Source organism: Lethenteron reissneri, chromosome 66, assembly GCF_015708825.2.
Source record: "Lethenteron reissneri isolate LAM-NWPU_2019-01 chromosome 66, ASM1570882v1, whole genome shotgun sequence".
Taxonomy (NCBI): Eukaryota; Metazoa; Chordata; class Hyperoartia; order Petromyzontiformes; family Petromyzontidae; genus Lethenteron; species Lethenteron reissneri.
In genome coordinates, this window is record NC_083844.1 from 8,464,971 (window position 1) to 8,487,003 (window position 22,033).

At 53.0% G+C, this 22,033-nt stretch overlaps 2 protein-coding genes across 2 annotated transcripts; one reads left to right on the forward strand and one right to left on the reverse strand.

Annotated features, from left to right (window-relative positions):
- Window positions 1-252: 252 nt before the first annotated feature.
- On the reverse strand, window positions 253-16,471 carry LOC133359952 (zinc finger protein 91-like). The gene is made up of 3 exons (XM_061578516.1): window positions 13,305-16,471; window positions 4,587-4,630; window positions 253-3,034 (listed from the first exon to the last, which is right to left on the reverse strand). Exons 1-3 carry the CDS (start codon window positions 14,511-14,513, stop codon window positions 1,978-1,980), a joined length of 2,310 nt encoding a protein of 769 aa, XP_061434500.1. The 5' UTR covers window positions 14,514-16,471; the 3' UTR covers window positions 253-1,977.
- A 741-nt stretch (window positions 16,472-17,212) lies between these two features.
- LOC133359891 (zinc finger protein 271-like) lies at window positions 17,213-22,001 on the forward strand. Its single transcript, XM_061578451.1, has 2 exons — window positions 17,213-17,330; window positions 18,974-22,001. The coding sequence occupies exon 2, from the start codon at window positions 19,071-19,073 to the stop codon at window positions 21,897-21,899; it is 2,829 nt and encodes a 942-aa protein (XP_061434435.1). The 5' UTR covers window positions 17,213-17,330; window positions 18,974-19,070; the 3' UTR covers window positions 21,900-22,001.
- The last annotated feature ends 32 nt before the right edge of the window (window positions 22,002-22,033 follow it).

The following is a 22,033-nucleotide window of genomic DNA, read 5'->3' on the forward strand; positions in this document are numbered from 1 at the left end:
TCTTTTGCAGTGACGTCACTCACTGTGCTGCGTATTAATTTTTTACCGTCACTTTCTGTAAAGAAAAGTCATATTTGAAGCGACTTTGCGTATTATTTAATTCAGCTCGACCTTCCTCTGCGTTAGTGTAAAAACCCACCCACTCATGAATATTAATGAGGCGGGGGGTGGGCCTCATGTAGAGTGACATCACGCGCGGGACACACATTATTGGCTGATTACACTGGTCAACAAAAAATTGTTTTTCTGGCCTCGACTTTTGCAGCTGTTTTAGACTAATTTCAGGGTGCCGATTCCAAATCTGATCTCAGATTTGCTCTATCACATCTAATTTTATGCTATCGGCATACCCCATTTTCATTGATTTTACCCGAAATTAACTCTGTCACTTATGATTGCAAGTTGTTGCGAGTCAGTGACTGCTTTAGTGTTAAAATTTGGTGCTGTATTTTTAGGATAGTGTGTTTATAATATCATTTTATGTAGATATCCACATTTCGTTAATATTTTTCTTCTGCAGTTTTTATTGAAAATGCAATATTTGATTTGATAGACAAAAAGTGATGCCAGATTTGGAATCAGCACCCCAACATTACCTTAAAACCGTTGGAATACCTTATGCCAGGAAAAGTATGTTGACCAGTGTTATAGTAGTATTCAAGCAAACGCAAAGGGATAGAAGAGTGAGATAAAACACGTGTGCGCGCACGATCCAGCACTAGGTGGTACAAAGACTGAGTGGGGGGGGGGGGGCTCGCTGCTGCGGCCGCTGTCACCACTGCCGCCCGCGACGCGCGTGTTGCCTCCTCACCCTCGGGTACTGTACTGTACGCGGGAACGTGGCGGAAAATTTCGGCTTCTGAAAAATCCCACGAACAAGGGTGTAAAATCGTCGAGCGCGGTGATCGGGCGTCTGCCCCTAACTTTGTAAATCGTTTGTGCCAAACGGATTCGCGATACACCGGGGACGACTCGTGCATGCTGATGGTGATTTTGGCCGTAACTTACATAACCATTTGCCGAACAAAAACATTATAATAAAGGTCGCCGCGCTCATTACACACTAAGCGCTTGTCACAAATGAACCACAACAATATATCACTGTTCTCGTCAAGGAACATAAACCAACATCACGCGAATTACGGTCATTCTCGCAGCAGAAGCGGTTTCGGGCTAACCGTCGAACAAAGACGGTCACTGCATCATGCACTTTCAGAAACGCTGTTTCTGCGGCCATCTGGAACGCTCTTCCTTCAGGTCGCCGCGCTCATTACACACAAAGCGTTTGCCACAAATGAACCACAACAATATATCACTGTTCTCGTCAAGGAGCATAAACTAACATCATACGAATTACGGTCATTCTCGCAGCAGCAGCGGTTTCGGGCTAACCGTCAAACAAAATGGTCACTGCATCATGCACTTTCAGAAGCGCTGTTTCTGCGGCCATCTGGAACGCTCTTCCTTCGGATATTAGAAAGCCACTGGGAGCTATGCACTTTTAAATCTACATTGAAAACGAATTTCTTTAGAACTACTTTGTGCGTTTATTGTCCTTCCCCCCCCACACCTCCGATTTGCGTGGTTGCCTACGTACGGTGCGAAAGGAGTTCAACGTACACACACGTACGTACGTTCGTGTACGTGACTTGGCGGGTGTTATGGAACTTTACGTGGCCGGTCTCATTCCACAGCTGTGGGGCAACGGCTGGAGAGGCCAAATTGTTTTTTTGTCACAACAAGTTCGCCACGCGAACGGGCGGTAAGAGGCGGACGCGTGCTGGCATGAAGATGCACGAACTCCGGCTCTATGCTGCTGTGGGATGCGAGCGACATTACCACCGCGTGTCAGCCCAACCAGCCAGCCGGCAAACTGTTTTTCAAATTTTGGGTTAAATATCGTATTTCAGCTCTCCGTGCCGGCATCATTTCTCGAACATGAGAGGCGAGGGACTTCTCCGAACCGCGAGCGCGCTTTCACTCTCGGGGCTTTTCCTCCGCGTGGCTCCTCCTGTGCGTTTTGAGCGCACCCGAGCGCTGGAATGCCTTCTCGCACAGGTCGCACTTGTAGGGCTTCTCGCCCGTGTGCACCATCATGTGGGCGCGAATCCCCCCGGCGCACGAGAACGCCTTCCCGCACGCGGCGCACTCATACGGCTTTTCGCCCGTATGGATCCTGTTGTGTATGCGTAGGGCCACCGGCTCAGCAAAGGCCCTGCCGCAAATGGCACATGCGTACGGCCTCTCGCCCGTATGCGTCCTCTTGTGCCCGAGGAGGACCCTGGCCTGCGCGAACGCCTTCCCGCACACATCGCACACATACGGCCTCTCGCCCGTGTGCCTCCTCCTATGTATCAGGAGGTACTGCGACCGGGCGAACGCCTTGCCGCACACCGAGCACTTGTAGGGCTTCTCGCTCGTGTGGACACTCTGGTGCCGGACGAGGGCGCCCGACTGCGAGAACGCCTCGCCGCACTCGGCGCACGCGAACGGCTTCTCCCGCGTGTGCGTCCGCTGGTGGCTGCGGAGGTGGTCCGAGCGGGAAAACTCCATGCTGCAGACGGTGCAGTGGTAGAGCTTCTTGCTGACGTGCGTGCTCCTGTGCGAGACGAAGCTCGTCGCCTTCGCGAACGTCGCGTTGCAGACGCCGCACCGGTAGGGCTCCTTGCTGGCGTGTGTCCTCTGGTGCTCGTCGAGGTCCTGCGACCGACTGAATGCCAGTTCGCAACCAGTGCACTTGTAGGGCTTCTCCTCGGAGTGCGCCGCCTGATGCTCACGGAAGACCTCGGCGTCTATAAAGACCTTGCCGCACTTCCCGCACTTGTCCGACGCGCGAGCGTCGTGCGTCGCCTGGTGCTCGATGAACACGTTCAGCTTGTCCGTGTTGAACGGGCAGTGGGGGCACCGGAACAGCGTGGGCTCGGTACACCCCCTGTGCCGCTTCATGTGGTCGTCTAGGGCGGGCAAGCTGACCACGAGCCACTTGCAGATAGGGCAGAAGATCTTCATCTTTGCTCCGTCCGTCCTATCAGCACTGGGACACGCAGGGCAAAGCACAAATAAGGAAATCAATTCTCTCCTCGTGTCTTCACGTCAACCCTTTTCCCATGTCCAAGGCGACTGCCAGTTCAGAATCAGAATCAATGTTTAATCTGATGAGCTATAAAGCTATTTTTTCACAGATGTCCAGTAGGAGCACGGGGTCAGAACTTAACAACAAACAATACACAAACACAATAGGAGTGCAAAGTGTAGAAAAGGTGGACAGCCAGATGTGTCCGCCTGATGATGCTCGTTGTTGTAATTACTGGCGAAACGGCACAGTACTCAGATTGTAAATCTTGTGGATTTGCTCTCCAACACACAACCGGTGGAGTACATTATACACTACACTATATACTGCAGACTATACACTACACACTATGCACGACACTATATACTGCACACTATACACTACACACTATACACTACACGCGATACACTATACACTACACACTATACACTACACGCTATACACTGCACATTATACACTATACACTACACGCTACACTATATACTACACTGTACACTACACACTATAATATACACTACACAATATACAGCACACACTATAGTTGTAAATATTGTAGATGTACTCTCCCAACATACAACTGGTGGTGTACTACGCTATACACTCCACTGTACACTCCAATATAGACTACACTACACACTACGCTGTACACTACACACTACGCTATACACTACACTGTACACTGCACTATATACTCCACTATACACTACGCTGTACACTACACTATACACTACGCTGTACACTACACTATACACTACGCTGTACACTAAACTATACACTACGCTGTACACTACACTACGCTACGCTGTACACTACACTGCTCTCCAACACATAACCGCTGTGGTGCTGTACTAGTAACGAATTGGCATGCTCTGTTTGTGTGACAAACCTTACTAATTGGCCGTGTCGGGTGGTGGCGGGTTTAACAACATAACAACATTTATATATTTACGCGATCTAACCCACAAACACATTCCTGTGGAGGGAGCTGGTGGTAGGAACGTTGGGTTGCTCGGTCAATGGCCAGGGTCAACGGCGGCGTGGTGTATTCCGCAAATATGGCCGACTGTGAGGGCGGGCACAAGCCGGCGTGAGTAGGTTAAACGTTGAGTTTTATAAGGGCACCACGGGGTGACCAGCCCCTCCCCACCCAGCCCCACCCCTCCCACCCCCCACCCAGCCCCACTCTCTCCACCCAGCCCCTCCCCACCCTCCCCACCCAGCCCCTGCCTCCCCACCAGCCCCTCCCTGCACGACGGACACAATAATCCCCTGTGGGCTGGTGTAACCAGGAGGTTCCTACCAGTATAACCCTCTATTCTGGACTCCTACTACGTATTAAACCAATTGTTGTTTGTCGAGAAACTCACTCTCCCATTTTTTTTTGGGGGGGGGGGGTGGTTAGATTCGCGTAAATATGTTACATTGAACGTAAATAATATATTTGTTATATTAAGTATAATAATATTTTTTTATTATATTTTATTATAAACCAAATCTGGGGTTGTCCACTCACGCTCGCGTCTGCTTCCGCCTCCGATTCACAAACATCCGGGCGCGACGTCACTGTCGCGATGAGGGGTGACGTGACGTCACTGTCAGGATTAGGGAGAACGTGACGTCACTTGCAGGATAGGGAGGGACATGACGTCACGATCAGAATAGGAAGAGACGTGACGTCACGGGCACGTACAGTTCTGCTTGCGGCCTTACAAAGAATGCAGTACTGTACGGACAGTACGATACATGTAGTACTGTGCATACAGTACGCACAGTACGATACATGTAGTACTGTACATACAGTACGCATAGTGTGGTGCATGTAGTACTGTACATACAGTACGCAGTGTTATACATGCAGTACTGTACACACCGTATAGTGCTGTGAGTAGTGCTGTACAGTACGTGCCGTGCTGTATATACAAGAGGCGACGTTTCGGGCAATGACCCTTCTTCATGGCACGTGATTCGAGGGGGCTGAGGTGGCTAGGAGATGTTGACTACCTCGCCTGGTGTGCAGGAGTGCGTGGGTTCGATCCCAGACCCTGACGATGCCTGCTGCTGCTGTGGAGAGGCTGGTGGAGTTCCCATAACTCAATTGAAAACTAATTTCTTTAGATCTGCTTCTTGTATGTGTTGTCCTTTCCCCCTGCACCTCCGATTATCACGGTGGGCTACGTACGGCGCGAAAGAAGTTCAACATACATACACTGGACTTTACACTGCACAATAATATACACTATACAATAATATACACAACACAATAATATACACCACACTATACACTACACAGAAAAAAATTGAAAACTAATTTTCTGCCTAAAATATTACAAAATTCACTAACACATGGGATGGAGTCTTTATTTATTTTTTTAACAATGTCAGTGTATTGTATTACATTGCTCCGTTTTTTCTTTTTTACCTTTTCTTGTTTCATTGTATGTAATGGCAGAGATTATGGATTAATAAAATAAAACCATAACCACAATCATATTAACATAAATCTATGCATTGATTTATATGAAGTCCAGATATTGTGGCCAAGGTTTAGCAAATTGTTTTATTTACATAGCATAGCAATTATATTTTATAGCAATATATTAGGGGGGGGCATTTTGTGATAGGCAGGGTGGCTTCTAACGAGAGCTACCACATTGCTCAGTGGGGCCTTACCTGGTAACAAAAAATATATAGTTTAATATATGGGTCTCTGTGGGTCTCTGTGTATCTCTATGGGTCTCTGTGTATCTCTGTGGGTCTCTGTGGGTCTCTGTGCATCTCTGTGGGTTTCTGTGTATCTCTGTGGGTCTCTGTGTATCTCTATGGGTCTCTGTGTATCTCTGTGGGTCTCTGTGTATCTCTGTGGGTCTGTGTATCTCTATGGGTCTCTGTGTATCTCTGTGGGTCTCTGTATCTGTGGGTCTCTCTGTATCTCTATGTATCTCTATGTATCTCTGTGGGTCTGTGTATCTCTATGGGTATTTGTGTATCTCTATGGGTCTCTATATCTCTGTGGGTCTATGTGTGCCAAGGTGTCCACTCCATCATTAGACCTCCTTTGCCAGTACCAAAATATAATAATAGGGCTTTTCCCCTTTTTTCTGGCAATAAAACTGAAACCTCTTTACGAGGAATCATGTGTGCATTAACCACAATACTTGTGGTCAAGATGCAAACAAAGAACACTCTGATAATAGATGCACACAGTGTTGGTGTACGGTGCTTTTTCTGCAATATTTCGCTGTCTTTTCTTGGATTTTCTGTTTGCCTCGACGGACCTGGTTTTCACCTGAGGACGGCTGCTTGCGTTGTGGCCGAAACGTCGTGAGAATTGTTTTATTATGTTTTATTTTTATTATTTTATTACTTCCCTTCTACGTGACTTTACCGAAAGAACCAAGAAGATGTTTGCACATAGTCACTTTGTTCATGTTTTTTTGTTTGTTGCAGTTGCACCCGATTCAAGAGCCGAATGGCTCACAGGGCTATACCTAATAAATGAACTTGAACTTTAACTTGATAGGTCCACACCAGAGAAACATTTTTGACGCGGAAGATTGCCCTGGCGGTTTGGGTCTTCCGCAAAGCTGCTCACGGTCCAACCTAAACCGCATCGTCCACTGCACAAGCCATGGCAAGCGGTCGATGTGGACGACACCAGACGATGCACAAATCCTCACACAGGTGTCTTCACATTTCATCGGCACCTCGACGTCGCTTGGAGTCACGCCGCAAGCCCCTTTGGACCCCATGCGCTTCATCTTCAACGGTGCGAAGTTCAACCCCCGATGAATCTTGGAGACCGGAATGGAGTTCAAAAGAACTCGCAATCAAACACCTTGTCGTGAAAGAAACCAACGCAGAAGATCCCCTGGGTTTGATCTTCCACCTTAGCTCATGGTCCACTCTCAAGCCGCATTCCACTGCAGAAACCGTGGCAGCAGCCGATGGGGATAACCTGATGCACAAATGAAAAATTAAAAACTCTCCAGTCTGTAGTGGTGCGACTGTGGTCAGGGGCCGTCCATAAATGACGTCACACACCTAGGGGGGGGGGTCAGACATTTGTGACGAGGGGGGGGGGGTTTGAGAAATGTGACATCACATCAAAATGCGCAACTTTAAATATAGACAACACGTTCTACTTAATTAAATAGACTTTTTAATGTTTTCTCCTACAACATCAGAGTGCAGCAGCACATTAAATACGCACTAGTGACAATAGTTTAAAGCGATTTGAAGCATGTTTTATAATTTTGGGGGGGGGGGGGGGTCAGAGCTTTGTGACGTCATATTTGAGAGGGGGTCTGACTTTTTGTGACGCCGTGTGACGATGGGGGGGGGGGGGTCAAAAATCGCCCAAAATCGCGTGACGTCATTTATGGACGGCCCCAAACACGTAGTAGAGTGCACAATTCTACGTGCGATTCAACACAGGTATGCTAACATCAGCTACACAACGAATAATGAATTAAAGTTTGTCCGTTAAGTTGTATATGATATACAGTGGTACCTCGGTATCCGTCGTTAATTCGTTCCAGAAGGTAGGACTTAAACCGAAAATGACGTACACCAAACGAATTTTTCCCATAAGAAATGAAGGTAAAGTAAATAATCCGTTCCAGAGGAAAATAATTGATATTTTACGTGGCATATTATACATTAATGGGGTTGTATAAAATAATTTAGACACCAATTACTAAAATACGGAAGCCACGTGACCAGCGCTGCTGCCAGCTGCGCTGGTCACGTGGTGTGCCTCAACCCCACACGTCGCGTGCGCCTCGACCCGGGGCTCCACCCTCCATGGGGGCAGCCCCCCACGTCCCCCGCCCCTCTCCCCCACGTCCCCCGCCACTCTCGATTTGTTTCAGTCGTGAACGGGGCATATGCGGGTACTGTACGTGGTGACTCATCCCGACCCATACAAGTTCTAGCAAGCGCGTCGTATCCCAAGCAAGACGTCGTATCCCAAGCAAGACGTCGTATCCCAAGCAAGACGTCGTATCCCAAGCAAGACGTCGTATCCCAAGCAAGACGTCGATCCCAAGCAAGACGTCGTATCCCAAGCAAGACGTCGTATCCCAAGCAAGGCGTCGTATCCCAAGCAAGACGTCGTATCCCAAGCAAGACGTCGATCCCAAGCAAGACGTCGTATCCCAAGCAAGACGTCGATCCCAAGCAAGACGTCGTATCCCAAGCAAGGCGTCGTATCCCAAGCAAGACGTCGTATCCCAAGCAAGACGTCATATCCCAAGCAAGTGCGTCGTATCCCAAGCAAGACGTCGTATCCCAAGCAAGACGTCGTATCCCAAGCAAGGCGTCGTATCCCAAGCAAGACGTCGTATCCCAAGCAAGTGCGTCGTATCCCAAGCAAGGCGTCGTATCCCAAGCAAGTGCGTCGTATCCCAAGCAAGACGTCGTATCCCAAGCAAGTGCGTCGTATCCCAAGCAAGACGTCGTATCCCAAGCAAGGCGTTGTATCCCAAGCAAGTGCGTCGTATCCCAAGCAAGACGTCGATCCCAAGCAAGACGTCGTATCCCAAGCAAGACGTCGATCCCAAGCAAGACGTCGTATCCCAAGCAAGGCGTCGTATCCCAAGCAAGACGTCGTATCCCAAGCAAGGCGTCGTATCCCAAGACATTTTTCTCTCTCGAAAAAAAACACGTGTACCAAATTCGACGTATTCCAAAGCGGTCGTATACCGAGGTTCCACTGTACTATATATATACACTTGGCTCTGCATAACTCTCGGGTACTTTATGGCTCTTGGTCTGTTACATGTTGGCCACCGCTGCTCTAGACAAGCGATTATGGACATTTGTTGAAAAAGGACATTCTGCGTTCCAAAAACTGCCGCTGTCAAAGCATGGAACGCCTCTATTCATACTCGCCTTTGTACTTCCTCTGCATAGCCATAATGATGAAATGCGAATGTAGAACTGCATTGCGGAAAGAACAAATTACTGGCTTTCTTTGAAAGAGCTGTATTTTAGAGATCAACCATACAGACTACGAGCATTGAATGGGTGCGAGGTCAACCTGACAGACCACGAGCATTGGGTGTGAGGTCAAACCTACAGACCACGAGCATTGAATGGGTGCGAGGTCAAACCTACAGACCACGAGCATTGAATGGGTGTGAGGTCAACCCTAACAGACCACGAGCATTGAATGGGTGCAAGGTCAACCCTAACAGACTACGAGCATTGAATAGGTGCGAGGTCAACCCTACACATCACCAGCATTGAATGGGTGCGTGGTCAACCCTACACATCACCAGTATTGAATGGGTGCGTGGTCAATCCTACACATCACCAGCATTGAATGGGTGCGAGGTCAACCCTACACATCACCAGCATTGAATGGGTGCGAGGTCAATCCTACACATCACCACTATTGAATGGGTGTAAACCCCAAAAAATGAACCGTTCCACCCCAACTCTATACGAGTTCTGCCCAGGCCTATGTGTTGCCTCTGGCGGCGTCAGCCTGCCCGCGCGCATCTGCCCGTCGCAAGGCTCCACCGACTCTGCCAGGGCCTTTTGCCGCCTCTAGAAGTCCACCCCTGCCTCTGAGCCATCTGTGTTTGCCCGCCACAGTACTACTCCCCCGCCTGCAAGTGTAGTTCTGACAAGCCTGCTACACGGGGTGCCTCCACAGCCGGTTTTCATTTTGACGATGGACACTGCCATCATCGGAACGGAATCGTAAGGAAAAATAATCCAATGAGCGATGAAGCTCTTTTTCACATATACAACTAGTACTATTTTGTTTATTTTACCAGGTAAGGCCCACTGCACGAAATAGCTATTTTTCAGAAGCAACCAATCACAAACTAGGTTGTGCGGGGGCGCCAACCACAACCTGTAGCGTCCCCGAACAGCCACAGCGTACGGCGGCCCCAAACAACCACAGCCTGCGGCGCCCCCTAACAACCACAGCGTACAGCGGTCCCAAACAACCACAGCCTGTGGCGCCCCCCAACAACCACAGCGTACAGCGGTCCCAAACAACCACAGCCTGCGGAGCCCCCCAACAACCACAGCCTGCGGAGCCCCCCCAATAACCACAGCCTGCGGCGGCCCCCAACAGACTGGTCAAGTAAATCCTTACGATCCACTCGCACAGCTTGCGATGGGCCTTCATCCAGCAGTGGATTTAAGCACCAAAAAAACTCGAGTACTAATGTAATGGACAGAGCACGGCTCTCCCTCAGGGCAGCAGTGGACGGAGCATGGCTCTCCCTCAGGGCAGCAGCGGACAGAGCACATCTGGCTCCCTCACGGCAGCAGTGGAGACAGCGCGACTCTCCCACAAGCCAGCAGTGGAGAGCACAGGGGTCCCTCAGGGCAGCAGTGGATGGAGCACGGCTCTGCCTCACTCTCACTCACCCGTCTCCTTTGAGCTGCATGCGATTGTGAGTGAGTGTGTGTGAGTGAGTGAGCCGTATGTGAGTGGATCGACCGTCAGCTTTCTGTGGCTACATCTCCGGCGCTGTGGCCGTCATGTTGCTGCTTCTCGGGCCTCCGAGGTGCGGGGCGCACCACAACACGAAGTGGGCAGCTCGCGGTCATGTGACGCACTTCAACCAATCCGGGGGGGCGCGGTCACGTGACGCACTTCAACCAATCCGTGGCGCTTTAATCACATAATGAAATAAATAATGACAGGACAGATCTGGGCTATTATATACGTGTATGATCGCTCAACGAAGTGGCTTATCATTATGTGGAAATGTACAGCAGCCAAATATTCTCAACGCGCGATGTCGATGCTAAATATGGAGGGAAAAATCGGAGGACCAGGAGAAAAAATCGACGCGCCAACAGGGAGAACATGCAAACTCCAAATATACAGCAAGCGTCAAGGTCGAGATCAAATCCACGGCCTGTATACCAGGCAATGTAGTTAACATCTCATAGCCACCGTGGTTTACACCCAAACTCCCGAACGCCTCCCACCGTGGTGGCTAAACCATCTTCTACCATTTACGTATTCGCCATTAAGAGACATCCAAAACAAAGTCAAAGACCCCCCGTATAGCCTTAATAGACAATTGGGGCAAGTGCTGTTAGCAAGAAGCACCTATGAAGGCCGGAACAGTACGAATTTGGGGGTGGGTGGCCAGCACCACGCCTCGACCACCTTTGTCTCCCCAGCGGCGATGTTTACTACTACACACTCATTAGCAGCCGAGTCGACCTAGGAGAGGCCCAGGACCGGTTCAGATAATCGCTGTCACCGGTGGCGGTGGTGATGGTCGTGAGTGGGAATTTGAACTCGGGGTCTCTGTGCTGGTACTTAATTTTGAGCTTTCGTGACTGCAGGAATTACTCTTTGGTTCTTTCGGTAAAGTCACGTATGCTAAGTATGCTTGTATTTAATTTATTATTTTCTCTTTATACGTGACTTTACCGAAAGAACCAAAGAGTAATCTCTGCTGGGTTCGTAGCGCAGCGCACTCAACGCTGCGCTACCGCTCCACACAACAACAGCAGCCATTCGCCACTAAGTGGCAGTGACGTCACCACGGTGCTTGTGCCAGGCTAGGTGCACTTTGAGGCCACGTGAAGTGTGGAAGTCTCTCGCTGCTGGCAGGTCACAGGACCCAGGTGGGTTTACTGCTGTGCCAGGCTAGGTGCAGATGCACCAACCGTGCTCCCCACTGTACCACCTCGCTGCGCTTTACCCACCTGGCACTCTGCACCAGGTACTAATTTGAGGCCGAGTCGACCTAGGGGAAGCCCAGGACTCTTTCAGGTAATCATCACCGATGTTGGCCGTGAGCGGGAATCGGATTCGTAGCACTTTGCGCTAACCGCTGCACTGCCGCTCACTATTAGACCCACGTTCTTGAGCTCCAGGCTGCTAACCGAAGGTCTGGTTCCAACTCTCACTTATCCCTTCTGTACAGAGAGTAATATACAACTTTTCCGAACCAAGTTCCCTGACCTTCTTGACCCCATCATCGTCTGCGGTGAACACCACTTCATACTCTTTGGTTCTTTCGGTAAAGTCACGTAGGTAGAAAAATAATAGATCACGACGTTTCGATCGCAACACAAGCAATCGTCATCAGGTGGGACAACCACAGCAAGAAAAAACTGATGACGATTGCTTGCGTTGCGATCGAAACGTCGTGATCTATTATTTTTCTACCTACGTGACTTTACCGAAAGAACCAAAAAGTATGGATTCCTGCAGTTTTGAAAGATTAAAATCAAGATTGAACCACTTCATACGTTTTCCAGATTGCCAAGTTCAATCCCTGCTTTGTTTTAACAGATACTGCGTCTTCTTATTCTTTCTTCTCGTCGCACGGTCCCTGATGTAGATGCAGAAGAACAACTACAATTTCACATTCGGATGGTCAAGACCGATAACGGTCAGGAGCAGCGGAGTGTGTCGCCATGATGTGTCCTTCGTATTTGTGGATCGAGGCATTGCGTCGTTGTTATATGTTGTACGGTCCTTTCCTGGATGACCAGTCACAGACTGGAGAGTTTCTAATTTCACATTTGTGCATCAGGTATCCGCATCTGCTGCTGCCGTGGTTTGTGCAATGGATGCGGTTTAGGGTGGACCATGAGCTTCGTGGAAGATCAAACCCCAGGGATCTTCTGCATTGGGTCTTTCACAAGGTGTTTGCGAGTTCTTTTGAACTCCATTCCGCTCTCCAAGCTTCATCGGGGGTTGAATCGCATTGAAGGTTAAGCGCATGGGTTCAAAAAGGGCTTATGGCTTGACATCAAGCGACGACGCGGAAAGTTATTGAGGTCCCGATGAATGGGAAGATACTGCGTGAACATTGTATACTTGTATCTGTACTTAAATTGTATTTCTTGATGCATACGACTCATCTATATTTTCCTTCAGCCTTATCCCTCGTTTTTGTGATTATCACTTCGCTATTAGGTTCTGCGGCCATCTGGAATGCTCTTCCGATATTAAGAAGCCACTGGAACTGTGCACTTTTAGTTTGTCGTCCTTCCCCCGCACCTTCCATGAGCATGGTTGGCTATACACGGTGCGAAAGAAGTTCAACATATGTACACAACAGTATTGCTTAGCCGGTTCCATTTGCTTTCATGTCAAATGTTTGTCTCCCGGTCAAATATTGCGCGTCAGAGGTTACTTTTCGGCATGTTATAGATCGTCGTTTGGGTTGGTTTACATCAGGGCCTCCGGATCGCGAGTGCATTTGAAAGAGGCATTTTCACCCCTTTAGGCCTTTTCCTCCGCGTGGCTCCTCCTGTGCTTATTGAGCGCCCCCGAGCGCTGGAACCCCTTCCCGCACAGGTCGCACTTGTACGGCTTCTCGCCCGTGTGGACCATGGTGTGCGTGCGAAGGGCTCCCGTGCACGAGAACGCCTTCCCGCACACGGCACACACGCACGGCCTCTCGCCCGTGTGGACCCTGTTGTGTACGCGCAGGGCCACCGGCTCGGCGAAGGCCTTGCCACACACGCCGCACGCGTGCGGCCTCTCGCCCGTGTGCGTCCTCTGGTGGCTGCGCAGGTGATCCGACCGGCCGAACGCCCTCTCGCACACGGTGCACTTGTACGGCTTCTCCTCCGCGTGGGTCCTCGTGTGCACGAGGAGGGCCCACGACCGCGCGAACGCCTTTCCGCACTCGACGCACTTGTACGGCCTCTCGCCCGTGTGGATCCTCTTGTGCCCCAGGAGGGCGCCCGACTGCGAGAACGCCTCGCCGCACTCGGCGCACTTGTACGGCTTCTCGCCCGTGTGCGTCCGCTGATGGCTGCGCAGGTAGTCCGAGCGGGAAAACTCCATGCCGCAGACGGTGCAGTGGTAGAGCTTCTCCCCCGTGTGGATCCTCTTGTGCGACAGGAGGCTCGCCGACCAGGCGAACGTCATGCCGCACTCGTCGCACCGGTAGGGCTTCTCGCCCGCGTGGCTCCTCTTGTGCGTGAGGAGGCTCGCCGACCACACGAACGTTACGCCGCACTCGTCGCACCGGTAGGGCTTCTCCCCCGTGTGGGTCCTCTGGTGGCTGCGGAGGCAATCCAGCCGGGTGAACTCCGTCCCGCAAACGCCGCACCGGTACGGCGCCCCGCCGTGGATCCTCTGGTGCGCGCGAAGATCTTCCGCCCGGCCGAACGCCTCTCCGCACGCGGCGCACTTGTGGGGCTTCTCCTCGTCGTGCATCGCCCGGTGCTCGCGGAAGACATCCGCGTCGACGAACACCTTGCCGCACTCGGCGCACTTGTGGGACTCCCCCGCGTCGTGCGTCGCCTGGTGGGCGATCAGGACGTTGAGATTGTCCGTGCTGTACGGGCAGTGGGGGCACCGGTACATCACGGGCTCGATCCGGCCCTTGTGGCGCTTCATGTGGTCCTCCAGGGCGGGCAGGCTGACCACCACCCAGTTGCAGACTGGGCAGCAGATCCGCTTCACTTCCTCTCCTTCTTCTTTCATGTTTCCCTCGGCGCCAGGGCACAAAGGGACAGTCAATCCACTTCAATTCTGCGCGCAGAGTACCGCCGATAGCTACGAAACCTAGAGGAGAAAACACGGACGCTCCCTATAACATACCATGCAGCAATACCGGAGAGTTTCGGCGCAGGGCACACAGTGACGCACACGGAGGGAGCGAGAGCTGATGCCTTGTCAATCCGCCGCTGTTATGTGTGCGTGCTGAACTTCTTTCGCACCGTACATAGCCCACCGTACTAAATCGGAGGTGCCGGGGGAAGGACAACAAGCTAATAACAATCAGTTCGAGAGAAATGAATTCTCAATGTAGCGTAGTGGTGGTGTATATTGGTGAAGTGTGTATTGGTGTAGTGTGTAGTAGTGTCGTGTATAGTCGTGTAGTGGTGTAGTGTATAGTAGTGTAGTGTATAGTGGTGTAGTGTATAGTAGTGTAGTGTATAGTGGTGTAGTGGGTAGTAGTGTCGTGTATAGTGGTGTAGTGTGTAGTGGTGGTGTGTAGTGGTGTAGTGTATAGTGGTGTATAGTGGTGTGGTGTACAGTAGTGTACTGTATCGTAGTGTAATGTATATAAGTGTATAGTATTGTATTGCATAATAGTGTAGTGTATATTATTGTGTAGTGTATATTATTGTGTAGTGGACAGTCCAATGTATGTATGTTGAACTTCTTTCGCGCCGTACGTAGCCCACCGTGATAATCGGAACAGGGGTGAAGGACAACAAATACAAAAATCAGTTCTAAAGAAATTAGTTTTCAATTGAGGTGTGGGAACTCCACCAACTTATCCACAACAGCAGCAGGCATCGTCAGCATTGGGTTCGAGCCCACGACCTCCTGCACACCAGGCGAGGTAGTCAACATCTCCTAGCCACCGTGATTATGAGAGACGCAGACTCCAAATATACAGCAGCAGGCGTCAGGGTTGGTGATCGAACCCACGACCTCCTGTAGACCAGGCGAGGTAGTTAACATCTCATAGCCACCGTGATGATAATGAGAGAGACGCAGACTCCAAATATGCAGCAGTAGCAGGCGTCATCAGGGTCGGGATCGAATCCACGATCTCCTGTATACCAGGCGAGGTAGTCAACATCTCCTGGCCACCGTGATGATGATGATGAGAGGGAGACGCAGACTCCAAATCTACAGCAGCAGCAGGCATCGTCAGGGTCTGGGATCGAACCCACGCCCTCCTGTAGACAAGGTGAGGTAGTTAACATCTCCTAGCCACCGTGATGATGATGAGAGAGACGCAGACTCCAAATATACAGCAGCAGCAGGCGTCGTCAGGGTCTGGGATCGAACCCACGACCTCCTGCACACCAGGCGAGGTAGTCAAACATCTCCTAGCCACCGTGACAATGATGAGATAAAGAAACGCAGACTCCAAATATACAGCAGCAGGCATCGTCAGGGTCAGGATCGAACCCACGATCTCCTGTATACAAGACGAGGCAGTTAACATCTCCTAGCCACCGTGATGATGATGATGAGAGGAAGACACAGACTCCAAATCTACAGCAGCAGCAGGCATCGTCAGGGTCCGGGTTCGAACCCACGACCTCCTGTAGACCAGGCGAGGTAGTTAACATCTCATAGCCACCGTGATGATGAGAGAGAGAAACGCAGACTCCAAATATACAGCAGCAACAGGCATCGTCAGGGTCAGGATCGAACCCACGACCTCCTGCACACCAGGCGAGGTAGTTAACATCTCATAGCCACCGTGATGATGATGAGAGAGACGCAGACTCCAAATATACAGCAGCAGCAGGCGTCGTCAGGGTCTGGGATCGAACCCACGACCTCCTGTAGAAAAGGCGAGGTAGTCAACATCTCCTAGCCACCGTGATGATGGGAGAAAGAAACGCAGACTCCAAATCTACAGCAGCAGCAGGCATCGTCAGGGTCCGGGTTCGAACCCACGACCTCCTGTAGACCAGGCGAGGTAGTTAACATCTCATAGCCACCGTGATGATGATGAGAGAAACGCAGACTCCAAATATACAGCAGCAACAGGCGTCGTCAGGGTCTGGGATCGAACCCACGACCTCCTGTATAAAAGGCGAGGTAGTCAACATCTCCTAGCCACCGTGATGATGATGGGAGAAAGAAACGCAGACTCCAAATCTACAGCAGCAGCAGGCATCGTCAGGGTCCGGGTTCGAACCCACGACCTCCTGTAGACCAGGCGAGGTAGTTAACATCTCATAGCCACCGTGATGATGAGAGAGAGAAACGCAGACTCCAAATATACAGCAGCAGCAGGCATCGTCAGGATCCGGGTTCGAACCCACGACCTCCTGCACACCAGGCGAGGTAGTCAACATCTCCTAGTCACCGTGATGATGAGGAGGAGAGGTGGTTCCTCACCACCGCTCACCGCAGCGAGCCTTGCGGGTGACGTCACTCATTTGCACCCCCACCGAGTGCGTGACGTCATCGCATCCGACTATGACTGGATGACGTCACTCCTTTGCAGCCCCACCGCGCGCGTGACGTCATCGCGCCCGAAGATGGCTGGGTGACGTCGCGCGCGGGAGGGGTGCGGGGCGGGGGGAGGTTTCAGGGGTTGTGGTTAACAAGGGGTTGACGTTGTCGCTCGCGCGTGCGTGCGTGACGTCATGTTACCACTCCCCGAGGGGGGGGCGTGGACGACTTGAGTGACGTCACGCACGGACGAGGCTGAGTGACGTCACGCACGGAGACAGAGAGTCGAGGTCTCCGTGTTTCTGTGGTGTGAAGTTGGGAGAGACAAAGGCGGCCGGGCGTGGTGCTGGATACCGACCCCCTTCATAGGTACTGCTACTCGCTACTAACAGCAGCACTTGCGACTGCAGCCTGTGTGAGGCTACCTGGGGCATCTTTATCTTTGTGTGCGGGCTTGCTCCTGTGGGGAGCGGTGGTGCAGCGGTTAGCGCTACGAACCCGGCGACCCGAGTTCGATTCCCGCTCACGGCCAACACCGCCAGTGACGATTATCTGAACCGGTCCTGGTTCTCCCCTAGGTCGACTCAGCCTCAAATGTGTGCCTGGTGCTGTGTGTGTGGTAAACATCGCCACTGGGGGAGAGACAAAGGCGGCCGGGCGTGGTGCTGGCCACCCACCCCCTCGTGTGCCGCTCTGGCCTTCCGTAGGTGCTCGCTAACAGCACTTGTCCCTACAGTCTGGTAAGGCTACACGGGGGATATTTAAAATTTTCGACACTTCACGTGACGGCCTCAAAGTGCACCTAGCCTGGCACAGGCGCCGTGGTGACGTCACCGCCACTTCGTGGCGAATGGCGGTTGTTGTTGTTGTGTCTGCGCCGGTTTACAACTTGCAGGCCGGCCATGCCCACGATCCATCGTGGGTTTAACCTGTCGTCTGAGTCGCAGTGTGAGGAGCTCACAAATCCTTGAAGGATCGGGACAGGGTCCCTATCATCGGCGAGCTCCTCCAAGGCTGCTTTGGCTGGGCCATGTAGCCCGCATGCCCAGCCACGGCATTGATCGAGGGGGGCTAAACGGGCGCGGCACGGGCTGGAGATGAGATGGCGCTGATGCGGTACGGGAGGATGTGGAGCTGAGTGGACTTGACGATGACTGGTACCAGCGGTGTCAAGATCGGCCTCTGTGGAGGAGGAGGCTCGTGAAGGACGCTGCTACTGGGCAGTTGGAGGCAGTCGCCCTCCAGCAACAACGTAACGCAGAGGAGCGACGCTCAAAACAACGAGCAGAGCGCTGGGCTACTAAGAGCATCAAGTTTGCACAGTAGGGGGCACAGGTGGTGCATCTGCCAGTCATCTCTGTCAGAATCAGAATCTTTATTGGACTGCAGGAGGAATCCGATGAGCTATTAATCTCTTTTCTACAGATGTCCAGTATAGGCATGGGGAGTCAGTGATTTTCAACGGCAAACACACGATACACACAAACACACTATACACAAAAACACGATACACACAAACACGATACACACAAACACGATACACACAAACAAACGATAGGAGTGCAAAATAGAACAAAAGGTAGGAAAGTTGCAAAATGGAAATTCATTGTTTAAGTTCGATTTATCAAGATTGGGCAAGGCAGCAAGAATAACAACAGAACAAGTAGCCAACCGCGCTAATCGGAGGTGCGGGGGAAGGACAACAAATTAAACACAACAACAAGCAGCAGTTCTAAAGAAATTAGTTTGTCAATCTAGAATCTAGATGATGATTTAAAAGTGCATCGTAGCTCCCAATGGCTTCCTGATACCGGAGAGGAAGAGCGTTCCAGACGTCCGCCACAAGCAGCAGCATCTGAAAGCGCCACGCGACGCAGCGACGACCACTGCCTTTGTTCTACAGTTAGCAACCGGTGTCCGTGGTTTCAATCTTCACGCCTTGTTTGCGATACTTCACAGGGGTGGGGCAAGGGAGATTCATTTTCCTTCGTGTGCCTCACTCTTTGCCCCAGTCCCAGGACGGGAACGGTGAATGAGGGAGGAGAGATCAAGATCTACTGCCCGATCTGCAACTGGGTGGTGATCAGCCTGCCCGCCCTGGAGGACCACATGAAGCGGCACAGGGGCCTGACCGAGTCCGTGCTATACCAGTGCCCCCACTGCCCGTACAGCACGGACGAAGCGGCCACGCTGATCAGCCACCAGAGGAGCCACGCCGACGAGAAGCCCTACAAGTGCTGGGTGTGCGGTGAAGTTTTCGCAAATTCGGGAGACTTCTGCTCCCATCAGAGCGTGCACATGAGGCCCTTCGCGTGCCCCACGAGCGGGAAGGCCTCCTCCGCGTCGGGGAGCCTCCGGGCGCGCCGGCAGGCCGGCGTGGGTTCAAGCGTGTCGACGTCGCCGGCCCGTCCCCCCTTCCTCAGCCACTGCACCCGCGGGATGGTAGGGGGCGTGACTGCCACTGGGCAGGTCATGTCGAGCCTCGGGGGCGAGAGTCCCGCGGCGATCCCCTCGGTGACCCCCTCGGCATCGCTAACATCAGAACACAGAGAGACCCTCAGCTTCGAGACATGGCCGGGGGTGAAGATGGAATGCGACGGTGAAGAACCTTCCACCACACTGCGGATCGTGAAGCGGGAGCACGGAGGGATCGCCAGCTCTGAGATGTGGCCAGCGGTGGAGGTAGAATGTGGGGGGGAGGATTCTTCCTTTAAGTGCTCGGTGTGCAATGAAGTTTTCGTGAATTCGAGAGACTTATGCTTCCATCAGAGCGTGCACATGAAGCAGGCGCGAAGCGGGAAGGCATTCACCCCATCACCAGGAGACATCTCACCGGACGAGAGGAACCACGCGGGTGAGAGGCCCTACTGCTGCAACGTCTGCGGGGAGGACTTCACTCAGTCACACCACCTCCTCAACCACCAGAGGATCCACACAAGCAAGAAGCCATACGCGTGCACCGTGTGCGGCAAGACGTTCGCTCACTCGGCCGTCTTCCTCGCCCACAAGCGGGTCCACACGGGCCAAAAGCCGTACAGGTGTGCCACGTGTGGCAAAGCATTCAAGCAGTCGGGGACGCTCTTCAACCACGAGAAGACCCACGCGGAAGAGAAGCCCTACGGGTGCGCGGCATGCGGGAAGCGATTCGCGCAGTCGAAGGGCCTCGTCAGACACGCGAGGACCCACACGGGCGAGAGGCCTCACAGGTGCGCCACGTGCGGCAAGTCCTTCGCCCAGTCGGACACCTTGCGCATCCACAAGCGCACCCACACGGGCGAGAGGCCGTACGCGTGTGACGTGTGCGGCAGCTCGTTCACGCACGTGGGCACCCTCCACGTGCACAAGAGGACGCACACGGGCGGGAGGCCCTCCGCATGCCCCACGCGCGGGAAGGCCTCCTCCGGGTCGGGGAGCCTCCGGGCGCAGCGGCAAGCCCGCGTGGGCTCGAGCGCATCGACGCCGCCGGCCCATCCCCCCCTCCTCCGCCGCTGCACCGGCGGGAGGGCCAGGCTCCACGAGGGCGTGACTGCCGCTGGGCAGGTCGTGGCGAGCCTCGGGGGCGAGGGTCCCGCGGGGACACTCTCGGCGACCCTCTCGGCGACCCCCTCGGCGACCCCTTGGGCATCGCGAACATCAGAACACGGAGAGACTCTCAGCTTCGATACATGGCCGGGGGTGAAGATGGAATGTGACGGTGAAGATCCTTCCACCACCCTGCCGATCGTGAAGCGGGAGCACGGAGGGATCGCCAGCTCTGAGACGTGGCAAGGAGTGAAGGTAGAATGTGGGGGGGAGGATTCTTCCTTTAAGTGCTCGGTGTGTGATGAAGTTTTCCTGAATTCGAGAGACTTATGCTTCCATCAGAGCGTGCACATGAAGCAGGCGCCACGCGGGAAGGCATTCGCCCCACCGCCAGGAGACGTCTCACCAGACGAGAGGAACCACGCGGGCGAGAGGCCCTACTGCTTCAATGTCTGCGGGGAGGACTTCACTCAGTCGCACCACCTCCTCAACCACCAGAGGATCCACACAAGCAAGAAGCCGTACGCGTGCACTGTGTGCGGCAAGACGTTCGCTCACTCGGCCGTTTTCGTCGCCCACAAGCGGGTCCACACGGGCAAAAAGCCGTACAGGTGCGCCACATGTGGCAAGGCATTCAAGCAGTCGGGGACGCTCTTCAACCACGAGAAGACCCACGCGGAAGAGAAGCCTTATGGGTGCACGGTGTGTGGGAAGCGATTCGCCCAGTCGAAGGGCCTCGTCATACACACGAGGACCCACACGGGCGAGAAGCCCTACAAGTGCTCCACGTGCGGCAAGTCCTTTGCCCAGTCGGGCACTCTGGGCATCCACAAGCGCACCCACACGGGCGAGAAGCCGTACGCGTGTGACGTGTGCGGCAGCTCGTTCACGCACTTGGGCACCCTCCACGTGCACAAGAGGACGCACGCAGGTGGGAAGGCTTCCTCTGGGTCGGCGAGCCTCCGGGCGCGCCGGCAGGCCCGCACGGGCTCGAGCGCGTCGACGCCGCCGGCCCGTCCCCCCCTCCTCCGCCGCAGCGCCCGCAAGAGTGCCGGGCTCCACGAGGGCGTGACTGCCGCTGGGCAGGTCGTGGCGAGCCTCGGGGGCAAGGGTCCCGCAACGACCCCCTGGGCGATCCCCTCAGTGACCCCCTTAGCGACCCCTTCGGCATCGCTAACATCAGAACACGGAGAGACCCTCAGCTTCGAGACTTGGCCGGGGGTGAAGGTGGAATGCGACGGTGAAGATCCTTCCACCTCCCTGCCGATCGTGAAGCGGGAGCGCGAAGGGATCACCAGCTCCAAGACATGGACAGGGGTGAAGGTAGAATGTGGTGGGGAAGATTTTTCAGTTCCCCTCTCGATTGTGAAGCAGGAACGGGAAGAAAGCCCCGGCTGTGAGACGCGGCTGGAGTGAAGGTGGCACACTGGAGGCCGAGTCTCTGTTTTAGGAATGGATGTTGAGGTCTACGTGGGAAGAGTGAAGGAGGAGGCTCCAAGCAAGCATGTCGAGTGAGAGCGAGTCCTCAAATGGGACCTTTGTTAATTTGG

Bases quoted from the DNA above. Each gene is read 5' to 3' on its own strand.
- LOC133359952 (XM_061578516.1), bottom strand. From the start codon at position 14,513: ATGAAAGAAGAAGGAGAGGAAGTGAAGCGGATCTGCTGCCCAGTCTGC. The intron at 4,631-13,304 runs GCCTAAAGGGGT...CGACAGTGACGT, and splicing joins GGAGCCACGCGGAGGAAAAG to CGCGCCCGGATGTTTGTGAA. The intron at 3,035-4,586 runs GTGAGTGGACAA...TGCGTGTCCCAG, and splicing joins AGGCGGAAGCAGACGCGAGC to TGCTGATAGGACGGACGGAG.
- LOC133359891 (XM_061578451.1), top strand. From the start codon at position 19,071: ATGAAGCGGCACAGGGGCCTGACCGAGTCCGTGCTATACCAGTGCCCC.